General features: G+C 40.2%; 1 protein-coding gene across 1 annotated transcript in view; it reads left to right on the forward strand.

Moving 5' to 3' along the window:
• Positions 1-8,061, forward strand: part of VWDE (von Willebrand factor D and EGF domains) — a 74,337-nt gene extending 66,276 nt beyond the window's left edge. The window contains 1 exon segment of the mRNA XM_029233048.1: positions 7,855-8,061. Coding sequence (XP_029088881.1) covers positions 7,855-8,061 — 207 coding nt within the window.
• Positions 8,062-15,746: the final 7,685 nt, after the last annotated feature.

Consider the following 15,746-nt stretch of genomic DNA (forward strand, 5'->3'; position numbering starts at 1 on the left):
AAGAAATCAAACAGGAAACCAAAAAATACCTAGAAACAAATGACAATGAAAACACGATGACCCAAAACCTACGGGATGCAGCAAAAGCAGTTCTAAGAGGGAAGTTTATAGCAATACAAGCCTACCTCAAGAAACAAGAAAAATCTCAAATAAAGAACCTAACCTTACACCGAAAGAAATAGAGGAAGAACAAAAAACCCCAAAGTTAGCAGAAGGAAAGAAATCATAAAGAAAAGATCAGAAATAAATGAAAAAGAAATGAAGGTAACAATAGGAAAGATCAATAAAACTAAAAGCTGGTTCTTTGAGAAGATAAACAAAATTGATAAACCATTAGCCAGACTCATCAAGAAAAAAAGGCAGAAGACTCAAATCAAAAGAACTAGAAATAAAAAGGACAAGTAACAATTGATACTGCAGAAATACAAAGGATCATGAGAGATTACTACAAGCAACTCTATGCCAATAAAATGGACAACCTGGAAGAAATGGACAAATTCTTAGAAAAGCACAACCTTCCCAGAATGAACCAGGAAGAAGTAGAAAATATAAACAGACCAATCACAAGCACTGAAATTGAAACTGGGACTAAAAATCTTCCAACAAACAGAAGCCCAGGACCAGATGGCTTCACAGGCGAATTCTATCAAACATTTAGAGAAGAGCTAACACCTATCCTTCTCAAACTCCTCCAAAATATAGCAGAGGGAGGAACACTCCCAAACTCATTCTACAAGGCCACCATCGCCCTGAAACCAAAACCAGACAAAGATGTCACAAATACGGGCTTCCCAGGTGGCACAGTGGTTGAGAGTCCGCCTGCCGATGCAGGGGACACAGGTTCATGCCCCGGTCCAGGAAGATCCCACATGCCACGGAGTGGCTGGGCCCGTGAGCCACGGCCGCTGAGCCTGCGCATCCGGAGCCTGTGCTCCGCAACAGGAGAGGCCACAACAGTGAGAGGCCTGTGTACCAAAAAACAAACAAAAAAAATGATGTCACAAATAAAGAAAACTACAGGCCAATATCACTGATGAACATAGATGAAAAATCCTCAACAAAACACTGGCAAACAGAATCCAACAGCATGTAAAAGGATCATACACCATGATCAAGTGGGGTTTATCCCAGGAATGCAAGGATTCTTCAATATAGGCAAATCAATCAATGTGATACACCATATTAACAAACTGAAGAAGAAAAAACATATGATAATCTCAATAGATGCAGAGAAAGCTTTCAACAAAATTCAACACCCCTTTACGATAAAAGCCCTCCAGAAAGTAGGCATAGAGGGACTTACCTAACACAATAAAAGCCATATATGACAAACCCACAGCCAACATCTTTCTCAATGGTAAAAAATTGAAACCGTTTCTACTAAGATCAGGAACAAGACAAGGTTGCCCACTCTCACCACTATTATTTAACATTGTTTTGGAAGTTTTAGCCACAGCAATCAGAGAAGAAAAAGAAATAAAAGGAATCCAAATCGGAAAAGAAGAAGTAAAGCTGTCACTGTTTGCAGATGACATGATACTATACATAGAGAATCCTAAAGATGCTACCAGAAAACTACTAGAGCTAATCAATGAATTTGGTAAAGTAGCAGGATACAAAATTAATGCACAGAAATCCTTGCATTCCTATACACTAATGATGACAAATCTGAAAGAGAAATTAAGGAAACACTCCCATTTACCACTGCAACAAAAAGAACAAAATACCTAGGAATAAACCGACCTAAGGAGACAAAAGACCTGTATGCAAAAAACTGTAAGATACTGATGAACTTAATTAAAGATGATACAAAAGACAGAGAGATATATCATGTCCTTGGTTTGGAAGAAGCAACATTGTGAAAATGACTCTACTACCCAAAGCAATCTACAGATTCAGTGCAATCCCTATCAAACTACCACTGGCATTTTTCACAGAACTAAACAAAAAATTTCACAATTTGTATGGAAACACAAAAGACTCTAATAACCAAAGCTATCTTGAGAACAAAAAACAGAGCTGGAGGAATCAGGCTTCCTGACTTCAGACTATACTACAAGGCTACAGTAATCAAGACAGTATGGTCCTGGCACAAAAACAGAAATACAGATCAACGGAATAGGATAGAAAGCCCAGAGATAAACCCAGGCAGATATGGTCACCTTATCTTTGATAAAGGAGGCAAGAATATACAGTGGAGAAAAGACAGCCTCTTCAATAAGTGGTGCTGGGAAAACTGGACAGCTACATGTAAAAGAATGAAATTAGAACACTCCCTAACACCATACACAAAAATAACCTCAAAATGGATTAAAGACCTAAATGTAAGGCCGGACACCATCAAACTCTTAGAGGAAGACACAGGCAGAACACTCTATGACATAAATCACAGCAAGATCCTTTTTGACCCACCTCCTAGAGAAATGGAAATAAAAACAAAAATAAACAAATCTGACCTAATGAAACTCAAAAGCTTTTGCACAGCAAAGGAAACCATAAACAAGATGAAAAGAGAATCCTCAGAATGGGAGAAAATATTTGCAAATCAAGCAACTGAAAAAGGATTAATTTCCAAAATTTACAAGCACCTCATGCAGCTCAATATCAAAAAGCAAACAACCCAATCCAAAAATAGGCAGAAGACCTAAATAGACATTTCTCCAAAGAAGATATACAGATTGTCAACAAACACATGAAAGAATGCTCCACAACATTAATCATTAGAGAAATGCAAATCAAAACTACAATGAGATATCACCTCACACCAGTCAGAATGGCCATCATCAAAAAATCTAGAAACAATAAATGCTGGAGAGGGTGTGGAGAAAAGGGAACACTCTTGCACTGCTGGTGGGAATGTGAATTGGTTCAGCCACTATGGAGAACAATATGGAGGTTCCTTAAAAAACTACAAATAGAACTACCATATGACCCAGCAATCCCACTACTGGGCATGTACCCTGAGAAAACCATAATTCAAAAAGAGTCGTGTACCACAATGTTCTTTGCAGCTCTATTTACAATAGCCAGGAGATGGAAGCAACCTAAGTGTCTATCGACAGATGAATGGATAAAGAAGATGTGGCACATATATACAATGGAATATTACTCAGCCATAAAAAGAAACGAAATTGAGTTATTTGTAGTGAGGTGGATGGACCTAGAGACTGTCATACAGAGTGAAGTAAGTCAGAAAGAGAAAAATAAGTACCATATGCTAACACATATATATGGAATCTAAAAGAAAAGTGGTTCTGAAGAACCCATGGGCAGGACAGGAATAAAGTTGCAGAACTAGAGAATGGACTTGAGGACATGGGAAGGGGGAAGGGTAAGCTGGGATGAAGTGAGAGAGTGACATGTACATATATACACTACCAAATGTAAAACAGATAGCTAGTGGGAAGCAGCCACATAGCACAGGGAGATCAGCTCCGTGCTTTGTGACCACCTAGAGGGGTGGGGTAGGGAGGGTGGGAGGGAGATGCAAGAGGGAGGAGATATGGGGATATATGTATATGTATAGCTGATTCACTTTGTTATAAAGCAGAAACTAACACACCATTGTAAAGCAATTATACTCCATGAAAGATGTTAAAACTTATATATTAAAGTTAGTGAGAAATAATAAGGAAACGAATGAAAAATGAATGATTTTTGCAGAAGTTTAAAATCTATAAAAAATATCCTTGGCTTCCCTGGTGGCGCAGTGGTTGAGAGTCCGCCTGCCAATGCAGGGGACACGGGTTCGTGCCCCAGTCCGGGAAGATCCCACATGCCGCGGAACGGCTGCGCCCGTGAGCCATGGCCGCTGAGCCTGCGCGTCCGGAGCCTGTGCTCCGCAACGGGAGAGGCCACAACAGTGAGAGGCCCACGTACCCTAAAAAAACAAACAAACAAAAATCCTAATGGACATTTTAGGACAATGGAACAGCAAAATATAGTATCTGAATTAATAACTTATCGAATAATTTTAACAGCACACTGACCAGAGGAGAAGACAAGTTCAGTGAATGTAGAGATAAAACGTAAGTAAAACCCAGGAAAAGTGTGGGGACCCTCTGTAAGACTGTGGACCTCAGAAGTCTCTCCGTCTCACACTAGTTTAGGTCTGCCTCCAACAGTTCATCGAAGTGACATTTAAGTGTCCCTACCAGTCTCTAGCTACAGCAGCTCCTGCTCCTGTAAGCAGAAAATCTATTTTATCTATGATTCTTTATATTTGCTTATCTCTCCAGATTTTGCATGGTGGTTTGCCCCGTAACCTCAGTTCTCCAATAAGCCCAAGATAAGTCATTGATTTTCAGATTATTTTTCATGATTTTTCTTATGAGTGGTGACTTCTAATTTCCTTGCATGTCAGAGTTAAAACTGGAAATCTGCAGACATTTTTAAATAAACTTTTTATTTTAGAATATTAATATACATTTTTCAGAATTTATCTCTTAATCCAAAACCAAAATGTCCCTAATACCAAATAAAGAGACATTTTTCAGAATGTCCCTGTTTCTCTTTCTTTCTTTCCTTTTTTTTTTTTTTTTTGACAGGTTCAGTCTCCTCCAAAGGAAATGCTATGTCTGTAATTGGTCCTTGCATGTGTCTCAACTGCAGCTTCATAGATGACAATCTTCTCAATAATGACACTGGATCAATTGGACTACACATATTTATCTTTAAAAGAACCTGGACCTGTATTTTATACCACATACAAAATTACTCAGATATTGGTCATAGACTTATGTGAAAGCTAAACAACGAAGTCTCTACATAAATAAAAATAAAATACATCCATGCAGTAGCCATAAAAATACTGACATTTGTTAAAATTAATAACTGTTCAGTAAACTAAATTTTCAAGAGAATGAAAGGTAAGATAAAACTGAGAGAAAATAACCTCAATACATATGTATCAACAGAACATACAAAGAATTCCTATTAAATGAGAAAAAGAACATTCAATTGCTAATGGGTAAGATTTAAACAAAACTTCCTAAAAGAGAATATCAAAATAGACAATAAATATATAAAAAGATCCTCAAAATATCAGTTTTCAGAGGACTGCAAGATAAAACCACTCCATATCCACCAGAATAGCTAAAATGAAAAAGACCAAAAAAGGATGTGTGCGGGTGTGGAGCAAATAGAAGTTTTACTGTTATCACCAATTTGGGAAAATATTTGCCTTTTCCTACAAATGCCATACATAATTATAATCCTTGACCTACCAATTCCTGCACAGTAATAAAAAACAACTTATTACTGATACACACAACATGTATGAATGTGACAAACTTAATGCTGAGTGAAATAAGCCAGACACAAAAGAGTACATGATGTATGAGCCTATTTACAGGAAGTTCAAAAAGAAACTAATATGGTGATAAAATCAGGATACTGGTATGTGTGTGGTGGGGATTACTGTCTGGGTAGGGACACGAGGGAATCTTCACGGAGGTCTAGAATGTTTTATATCTTGATTAGGGTAGCGGTTACACGAGTGAATCAACACATACAATTTTTCAATCTATATATTTAAGATCTGAGCACTTTAGTTTGTGTAAGTTATATCTCTATTTTTTAAAAAGACATATTCTCCTCTCCCATCCAAATGAACTCAATATAAGGTTGAAATCTTTGCTCCTCACAAAATCAACCTTTTGTCCTGCTGCAAGGACCAAACAGCAATGTTACGTTCAAAATATAAACATATTTTCCTTTAAAATTTAATTGTTAATGTATTTTTCATAATAATAATGTTAAGCTTCCTTTTGATTGTTCATGTTTTGAAAAACTGAATCAGCCTGCTGCCAAGTATATACAGAATCATCTAGTCCAATGTTTTTGTGACATATTGAGTAGTGGGAATGTGACACTAATCAAAGATCTAAAGCAAACATATTTTTAGGGTTGAATGGATGTTTCTGCTGCATATTGTCTCCCAAGTAAAATGTCTAATTTGGGGGTCCCTTCATTGTCTAGTGACGATCCTTGAATTAAGAACAAAAGACTATACCTACCAGTTAACGCTTTATATATAGTTTTCCTTAGGTTTGCAGAATATTTGCTTAGTACTAGTCAGTCAATTCCAGTTAAACCATTTAGCAATAATGTAACAAACCAGGAGTCTAGAGATATGGAACCAGGGAAAGTTTACACTAGTTTAACAGAAATATAATCTGTACGTAATATCAAGTATCTTTTGGGGCATTTGTATTAATGATGGATCAGCCATTTGGGAGTGATTATAGCATAAAGCTCCTTGTATTAGGAATCTGGCATCAACACTATTTAATCATGGAGCACTGGCCGAAGCTCTGGGTCTCAACTTACTTCTACATATAAAATAAAGGGTTATTTCTAAAGTTCTTCCACTCTATTGCCTAAGAGAAAGTCCCACAATAACTTTTTCATATACTATATTATGACTTTCTCCATACTAGTCACTTACATATGTACACTTATTAGAAATTTAATCATTTTTTGCACTTTATATATAGATCAGTGCTTTGCTAACTATGAGGAAAAGAGAGCCATTTTGATATATGTGGCAGTACTACTTTAAGAAAACGTCATGGTATACATTAGATCTCCATTCTCTCTCCCCTTTTCATTATGTAGCATGAAAATATTCTATATCTTGATTAACGTAGAGATTGACTACACTGTGCTCATCGCTGCATACTGTACCTGATTACAGAAATACTCATCTGAATCATCTGAAAATACTCATCTTATTCATCTGTAATGTCCTCTCAATCCTATACCAAAAATTGTACCCAGGAAAGTTGGGAGGGCCTTGTTATATAATCAGGTCCAGCCCATCCAAATATAAAAGATACAATAAACAAGACAACAAACTGTTAAATAAAACATTTTCTACCTTTGTAAAAACAAATATACCTTTACAATATTTTTTTTAACGTGGTAAAGGAACAGTAAAATGCACAGCAGAGTTTCAAAATTACTTTCTTGCCAAAAACACCGTGACGCAAGGGGGGTTGCAACTCCGTGGGGACGTTGCATTCTAGGGAAGAGCTCCCCGAGACTTAACCTCCAGAGAAACAACCTAGGACAAGAGACACCCTTGACTACTAGTGTGAACCTCTCTCTGACCTGAAGCTTCTCTTCCAAAACACAACCAAAGGGCTTCCTTGGTGGTGCAGTGGTTGAGAGTCCGCCTGCCGATGCAGGGGACACGGGTTCATGCCCCGGTCCGGGAAGATCCCACATGCCGCGGAGCGGCTGGGCCCGTGAGACATGGCCGCTGAGTCTGCGTGTCCGGAGCCTGTGCTCCGCAACGGGAGAGGCCGCAAAGGGGAGAGCCACGCGAACCGAAAAAAAAAAAAAAAAAAAAAAAACCACAACCAAAGTGTAACCAGGGATATTAGGGCCAGAGCAAAGAGCCTCGACATCAGGTCACATTTGCCTACAGGCAAAAGACCTAGATACCTTTATTTTTAGGAAAATTTGACATGTGACCGTTATTCTCTCGCTAATATTTGGGCCAGGTATATTAAATTGTCTAGTGTCCTTTGTCTCCAAAAGGTAAGGCAAAAGGTGGTCACTAGGGATACAAAAAGTTAGAGCTGAGGCCTTGGGACCATCAAACATACCTAAAAGTAGCTGGGGAGAAGTCCTGCTTCTCCACCCCGCGTTATGACAACACCCATACTTAGCAGGAAGCAGTTACAGTAAACAACCTGTGCCCATCAGCGCCCCTCAAGAATGAGGAGCAGGACAAAAGGCAGAGGAGGGATCTGTCACCGGCAAAGCCCATTAACAATTCCCAGGAAATAAAAACAGAATGTGGGCAATAAAGTCAAGTCTAACCTTTTTTTTCTCCTTTGGGCTTAGTCCGGTTTCATTTGCTCACAGAGGGCCGCATGCAGAGTCCACACACCCAGCACTTCTGACCGGAATTCCCAGAGCCGAGCATCTGCGCCTGACACCTCAGCTTGGCTGGCTGTGCGCAGAAGAGCCGCGCACGACCCCGCAGTTCAAGATGGCGGTGGTGGGCTGTGCGCAGACGCGCTGCACCGGCACTGCCGGCTGGAGCCGTGAGCAGTACGCCTGCGCCAACCCGCAAGAACTTCGCCCTCTCCCCCGCTGACAAGACCCGTAGAAAGGAGCCCTGCCACGGCCTGTCAGGGAGAGCATGTACTGGGAAAGTAGGAGGTCGTACCTCTCCATTCTTTGATCAAAGAATAAAGATTTCCTTTGATTCTGAACAAAGAAAAAAAGAAGGAAGGGAGGGAGGGAAGGAAGAAAAAGAAAAGAAAAAGAAATAAGATTTCTCTTTATGCCACCTGGTCCATGCCTGGAATTCTCTGCCCACTTGATGACCCCCAAGCCCTACCTCCAGGGCTCTTCTTTAAAAGTCTTGGAAGAAACCTGAGGCTGAGGCAAGGTTGTTTTTTTTTTTTGGCTGCACCCCACCGATCGAACCTGTGCCCTCTGCAGTGGAAGTGCTGAGTCTTAACCACTGGACTGTGAGACAAGGTTTTAATCGAGACTTTTCAGAATTTTCTTTGCTCTACAACTGAATGTGATGATGGCAGGTCCAGCTGTTTCCAGCTGTCCCCACTCCACCATCCATTCCTCATCCCTGTCTCTTCCCACCCCAATATCACTCCACACTTGAGGGGTCTGCAATGCCCACAGGCACCCTCACAACCAGGATCCATAGACATCTCTGCTAACAGCATTTCTTTACCCTTAGGGTCTAGGGAGGAAGACACCCACTGCAAGTAGGCCAACAGGAAGAGAGACTCCAGGAAAGAGCTCCCATGGGGATGAAGAGTGGGCTCAGCGCTTGTGGAACAGACAATCGAGAGTCCCAGTTACCATGGTATGGTCTAGAAGGCGGAACACAGTCTCTGGGTGGCCACATGCCCTTGGTCCTGTCGGAGTGACGTGGAAAATGGCACTGCTGAAGCACCTGCTGGGGTAGAGGCCCCTATTGTCCAAGTCCACTCCCAATACTACTGGAGTGACAAAATTTAGTATGTTCAACAGGGTGTAAGGATGTAAAAATATTAACTGTGTGCAAAATGTCAATGCTGTAAACAAAAAGCAGAACATTGGCAAGAATACTCAGTGAGTGGAAAATAATCCTACGACTGATGCTTATAGGCCATCACATCTGGTCCTAGGCAGAACATAAAGCATGTGGGTTTTGTATTAATGTCCTCCTACCTCTCCATGTCCCTTCTGCCGTCTATCAGGATGAAGAACCTGTTCAAAACCTGGTACAGTGTTATCCCACTCAGAATTACTCTCATCAAAGAGGTAACATTATTTTTACTTTCCTTCTCACCCCTGGAAACTCCCTTGGTCTTGAGGAAAATGATGTCAGCTAGGTGAAAGGGGAAAAGCAAGGACAATAAGAGCACTCTTCAGCAGAATCCTCTCAAAGGATTTTTTATAGATGAAACTCACTGGAAGAAATAAATCTTTCATTGGTGGAGATTGTGGTATTACACGCAAGTTTGTTGAAGACATTGTTTGGTCTGACGCATTCTATCTTTAGTTACCCCAGTTGAAATTAGGGACAATATCACAATCACAACGGTGCATTTTGGAAAATATAATGAAAATATACAGGGTTCTGAAGATATTTTTTTAACCTAGGAACATTAAAAGTATTATCACATTGCATAAATAATGCTGGTGATGGAGGGGAAGATGGAAAGGCAGAATGGAAGATGTATGAAAATATACAATTTCTATTAAGAGATAAATTAAACAGAGTAAACATCATTATAATTTCTTCATAGTGAAAAAAACAACTAAAATATTAGCTGTCTCCTTCCTAAGAAAAAAAATAGCAAGTGTTTTTTCAAACTCTTTTTAGACATTTAAATCTTAAGGGTCTCTTCCAGATTTTCATTTTTCTACTTTACAACTTAGGAATGGCTTTTTAGAGGTACTGTTAAGGACTCCATTCTTTTTCACTAATATGAGATTATAATTATTTCATTAGAAATCACCACTATATATTATTTTATACTTATTTCTTCCATAATTTTCTTCATGTATTAGTCTCATACAATACCTACCTTACAGGCTATTATAAGATAAGAAATTGCCAAGAGAGATTTAATGTAGAAATAACAATGGTATATGGTGTCCCTACTTATTCATTTATGCTTACATAATTTTGGAGGTGCTCAAGGGTTCCACAAATATTGAGTCATTAAAGCTTAGTGACTGTGAGGTGCGCTTGGCTATTATCATTATAGTTTATTATTATTCAGGCAAATCAAGTTTCCCCTGGAGTGCTGAATGGCTCCTGCAGAAAACGTAGACTTTTTTAGTGTTCTGTGTCTGAGAGTTCACATTACAGGTTTATAAAATTAGCTCATTTTTCCTAGGATTGTCTCTTGTGAGTTACTGGCCATTATCCACTTCAGGCAGCATAGCAGAAATAGGGCTCAACCAGCTTTTATTTATTTATTTTTAAAAATATTTACTTATTTAGGCTGTGCCAGATATTTGTTGCCACACGTGGGATCTTTAGTTGAGGCATGCATACAGGATCTAGTTCCCCGACCGGGGATTGAACCCAGGCCCCCTGCATTGGGACCACGGAGTCTTACCCACTGGACCATGAGGAAAGTCCAGCACCCAGCTTTTAAAGTCTTCTAGGTGAAGGCCATTTCGCTTTCTTCCAGAGATAGGGAAAAGAGGCAAAATAGTTGAGGGATGGAAAGTTATCAGTGGGTGGTTTGCTTTCCAACACCACCAAACAATGCTCCAATTCTCCGTGAACACGTACTGAGTATCCTACAGATTTAACTGAATTCTGACTCTACCTGGAGATAGTGTCACCCATGCTGTGCAGCCCAGGCCGCAGACCTGTTTTTAACCTTGTAGCCTAATTGTGTTTTATCAACAGGATGCCACAAAGGCCCATGAAAAAACCAAACTGAACTGGCTAGATCCAAGATAGTGGGCCAAGTAGGCTAAAGGTCATCACTTTCCTTGCCTTGATTTATCTCTGTGTCTCCATACCAACCCCTGAGAGCTGAAGGACATGCCCTGATTCATCTCTGTGTTTGTTTCAGCTGTACCTGTGTTTGGCAGAGATGCTTTGCAGCTACACTTGGAGAGATACATGCTTTCAGAGATATATAGTGGTAAACCGCCCTGAACCGGCTCTGATTTGACCACAGGAATACCCTGTGCAGAGGAAACCTGGAGCCTGGAAGACTGCAAATGCCCCAGATGCCCCCAGATGCCCCTGTGTTCCTGGTGAATTTAAGGTTCTTGCTTCGTTGCAAAAGAATTCGGAGATGAAGTGATAGGTAAGAAGTGGATTTATTTAGAGAGAAACACACTCCACAGACAGAGCGTGGGCCATCTCGGAAGGCAAGAGGCTTCAAAATATGGCGTGGTTAGTTTATATGGGCTGGGTAATTTCACAAGCTAATGAGTGAGAGGATTGTTCCAATTATTTTGGGGAAGGGGCGGGGATTTCCAGGAACTGGGCCACCGCCCACTTTTTGACCTTTTATGGTTGGCCTCAGAACTGTCATGGCGCTCCGTGGGTGTGTCATTTAGCATATGCTCATGTTTTACAATGAGTATATAATAAGGCTCAAGGTCTGCTGGAGGTCGAATCTTCCACCATCTTGGACCCAGATGGTTCTAACCAGTCTTTCTCATGTACTATGGCCATATCTTTCTTTTAAAGGTTGTGCCCTGCTCCCTTCCTTCCTATTTCACCTGGAAATCCCCACCCTTTTCCTAGAGCCCTGATGACCTGTCTGCCTCTCACCCCTTAAAAGTCCCCCACTTTCGTCCCTTTAGGGAGGAGGTGCTTTTAGAGCATGAGCTTCCTTTCTCCATTCGCTGGCCATTGAATAAAAGCCTGTTTTGCTTGCACCAAACTCAGTTTTGTTATTGGAAGCGTGAACCTGAGCAGAATAGAACTCCCTCACTGAGCCAGGAAGGCTTCGGTTCAGCTAGGACTCCAAGAGAGGGACTGTCTAATTCAGTAACAACAGAATCAGATCCAACAGGTTAAGGGCTCAGTCCCATAAGACTGCCCCTACTTTAGACACTAACTGAAGTCCAGCTTGTCATCTGTACTTCTGACTCACTAGCTAAAAACTGGGATTCTCATGACCTCTTCCTTGAATTCAGTAATTTGCTAAAATGGCTCACAGAGCTCAGGGAAACATTTACTTACGTTTACCAGCTTATTATAGAGGATGTTATAAAGGATACAGTTGAACAGCCTGATAAATTCATTCACTGGGTAAGGTCCAAAGGGTCCTGAGTGCAGGAGCTCTGGCCTGTGGAGCTGAGGTTCGCCACCCTCCCAGCACGTGGATGCATTCACCAACCTGGAAGCTACTCCAAACCTGTCTTTTGGGGGTTTTATGGAGGCTTTATTACATAGACATTATTTATTAGATGACCGGCCACTGGTGATTGAACTCAATCTCTAGCCCCACTCCCCTCCCTAAAGGTCTCAAGGGTGGGGTTGAAAATTCCAACCCTCTAATCGCATAGTTGATTAGAGACAACTGGCCCCCATCCTTAGGGGCTTTTCAAAAATCACGTCATTAACATAAATTCTGGTGTGAGTGAAAGAGGCTTGTTATGAATAACAAAAGGCAGTTTTATTACTCATCACTTAGGAGATGTCAAGGGTTTTATGACCTCTGTGTCAATTATGCAATGAAGACCAAATATATCTTTCTTATAAATCACAATATCACAATGGATGACAAGGAAATTATTGGTACATTTGCTAACATTTATTGAAAAATATACCGTGGACCTCAATTATGCTATATTCATTCTAGAGACAAGGAAACTGAGGCTTTGAAAGGTTATATACTTGCAAAAGCACAGCTCCTTAAGGGGCAGAGCCAGTTCTAGACCTCTGGTCTTCTGACAGCTAGCCCAATACTCTAACTTCCATCCCTGAATTTCCCAAAGTGTGACACATTTGTTAACAGTGTCACAGGACTTAATTTTCCTCTATATATAAATATATTTAAATTTAGTGATTATATAATTTTAAAACAATATGATTTCCCAATCAAACTGTGATATTATGGAAATTATTGCTTAGGAGAAGGCTAGAGTAGGTAGACTCTGTGGCTGGGGTCAGTGGTGTCAACAAAAAATTAATCACTCGATCTAAGAAAGAAGTGGAAAATTTTATCACGGCCACATTGAGGATTATAACTCAGGGATAGCATCTCAGAAAGCTCCGAGAAGTTTCTACCCATTAGAAGTCAAGGCACAGTTATATAAGTTTTTTGAGACAGAGGGCTGTACCTTAAATGATGTATTATTGACAGTTTTACAATCCTGATTTGATCTAAGCATCATTGTGGCCCCTTGTAAGATTAAGAAGGAATGTTATCTTTTAAGGAGTCCTCTTTGCTGGTGTCAGGAGAATGTTGCTCTTTATGGTTGAACTGGCATTTCTGCTGATGGGAGGTGTGGTTGATGCATAATGCAGATACACAGTGCAAAGTAGGAGAGAGGAGGCCAAAGGGCAGAGAAAATTTTTTATGTTTACTTGTCTTGCCATAAAATATGAATTTTACTTCCACAGTGGGAATGATGACAATCGTGAAAGTGGTACATCAATGCCTAACGTTCAAGAGACCTACTGTGTACCATTTCATAGGCTTTGTTTAAAATGGGAGCTATATGGGCTTCCCTGGTGGCACAGTGGTTGGGAGTCCGCCTGCCAGTGCGGGGGACGCAGGTTCGGGCCCCGGTCTGGGAGGATCCCACGTGCCGCGGAGCTGCTGGGCCCGTGGGCCATGGCGTCCAGAGCCTGTGCTCCGCGGCGGGAGTGGCCACGGCAGTGAGAGGCCCACGTACCACAAAAAAAATAATAATAAAAAAAGAAAGTGGGAGCTATAGTATAAAGGGGGGTACAGTTAGAATAAAAGGATAAAGAGGAGGGTGGTAACTCTAGTTTTTTTTTTTCTTTGCTTATTTCCTGTTTTAAAAATATTATTTGTATAACTTACCATTTACCTTTTCCAGTGAAATTATATTAATGCCAAAAGTGGAATGGGAAATGATGAAAAGTGGCATTGCTTTGAACATGATCTCCCTCTGGCAGGTTCTTTAAATGTGAGCCCCAATGTATCTTTTTTTTTAAACTGACTTGTTTATTTATTTATTTATTTTTGGCTGCATTTGGTCTTTGTTGCTGCCCGTGGGCTTTCACTAGTTGCGGTGAGCGGGGGGCTAATCTTTGTTGTGGTGCGCAGGCTTCTCATTGCGGTGGCTTCTCTTGTTGTGGAGCACAGGATCTAGGCGCACAGGCTTCAGTAGTTGTGGGTCGCAGGCTCTAGAGCGCAGGCTTCAGTAGTTGTGGCACATAGGCTTAGTTGCTCTGTGGAACATGCGATCTTCCCGGACCAGGGCTTGAACCCATGTCTCCTGCATTGGATTCTTAACCACTGCACCACCAGGGAAGCCTGAGCCCCAATATTTCTTACTCCAGGTTTTGGTGTTCACTTCTTGGGAAACCTTTACAGAAGGTCTGCAGCATGACGGGCCTGGGTTTGGGGATTCACAAATGAACTCCCAAGGGACATTCCTAACCCAGCACCATGTTGAATGACCTTTGTTTCTCTTATTCCATCTCTAAAGTTCTTCCTTTCTTTATGTAGATACAAATTTTTGACCTATATCTTCTCTTTGAAGAAATTATTTTAACATTACTTGCAAGGCAGGTCCTATCAGCAACAAATTCCCTCAATGTTTGTTGAGAAAGTCTTCATTTCTTGTTCATCACCTTCAGTGTTGGTTTCTAATTCATGGTTACTTCATAGTCTGAAAGAGCTGCTAGAGCTCCTGTCATTTAGTCTGGGTTCAAGGCAACAGAAAAGAGGATGAGAGAGAACAGCATGCCCTTTTCCTTCAAAAACTAACCATGAGTCCCATATACAGTGCTTCCACTTACATATTATTGGCCTAGATTTAGTCATATGCCACATCTAGCCACAAGGCAGGCTGGTAAAGGTAGTCTTTTACTTGTTGGCAAGGGACCCACCTAAAACTCTAAAAGGAAGAGAATGGATATTCTGAGGCAACAAGTTGTCACCAACAGAGGAAGAAGTAACATTATCTTTATGAGGAACTTTGCCATTAGAATCATGAGTCCCAATAGATAGATGACTAATGCATAAAGAAGCCATTCATACAAAGGGCAACTGACTTATTAGTCCTTTAGCTGCTTTGTACTTTGAGCACACATAAATCCAAACACTATAATCACCTCTATCGTGTCAGCACAATTCACCTGCATTACATTGTTTGTATACAATTCATAAATGACATATTTGTTTCAACAAGCTTACTCCATGTAGATTGGCTAAGCAATATCAACTTAATTTCCATAATCTTAAATTGTGTAGAAAGATACTTGCTCCATGAAATTCACTAATATGGGAAACAAAACATTAAACTGTCTTCATTTAGAAAATAGATTTTATGATAGGTATGTTTTATGTACTATATTGCACTGAATAAAATAAAACTGATTGTAGAACCTAAGTGACATATTAAATATCTCTATGCAAAATTAACATAGACTGTATAGTACATGTGAATTTGCTCTCAAAATAATCACTAGCAATTATAAAGTTAAGTTTTAGTAATAATGTTGTTCCACTGAGACTAAAAAATATGTATGGTTGAAATGATATCTTTTTAATTTAATTTTTTTTTTTTTAAGCACTTCAGATATCTTTCTCTGG

Source organism: Monodon monoceros, unplaced genomic scaffold (assembly GCF_005190385.1).
Source record: "Monodon monoceros isolate NGI ecotype Baffin Bay Population unplaced genomic scaffold, NGI_Narwhal_1 Super_Scaffold_2, whole genome shotgun sequence".
In the NCBI taxonomy this organism is placed as follows: Eukaryota; Metazoa; Chordata; class Mammalia; order Artiodactyla; family Monodontidae; genus Monodon; species Monodon monoceros.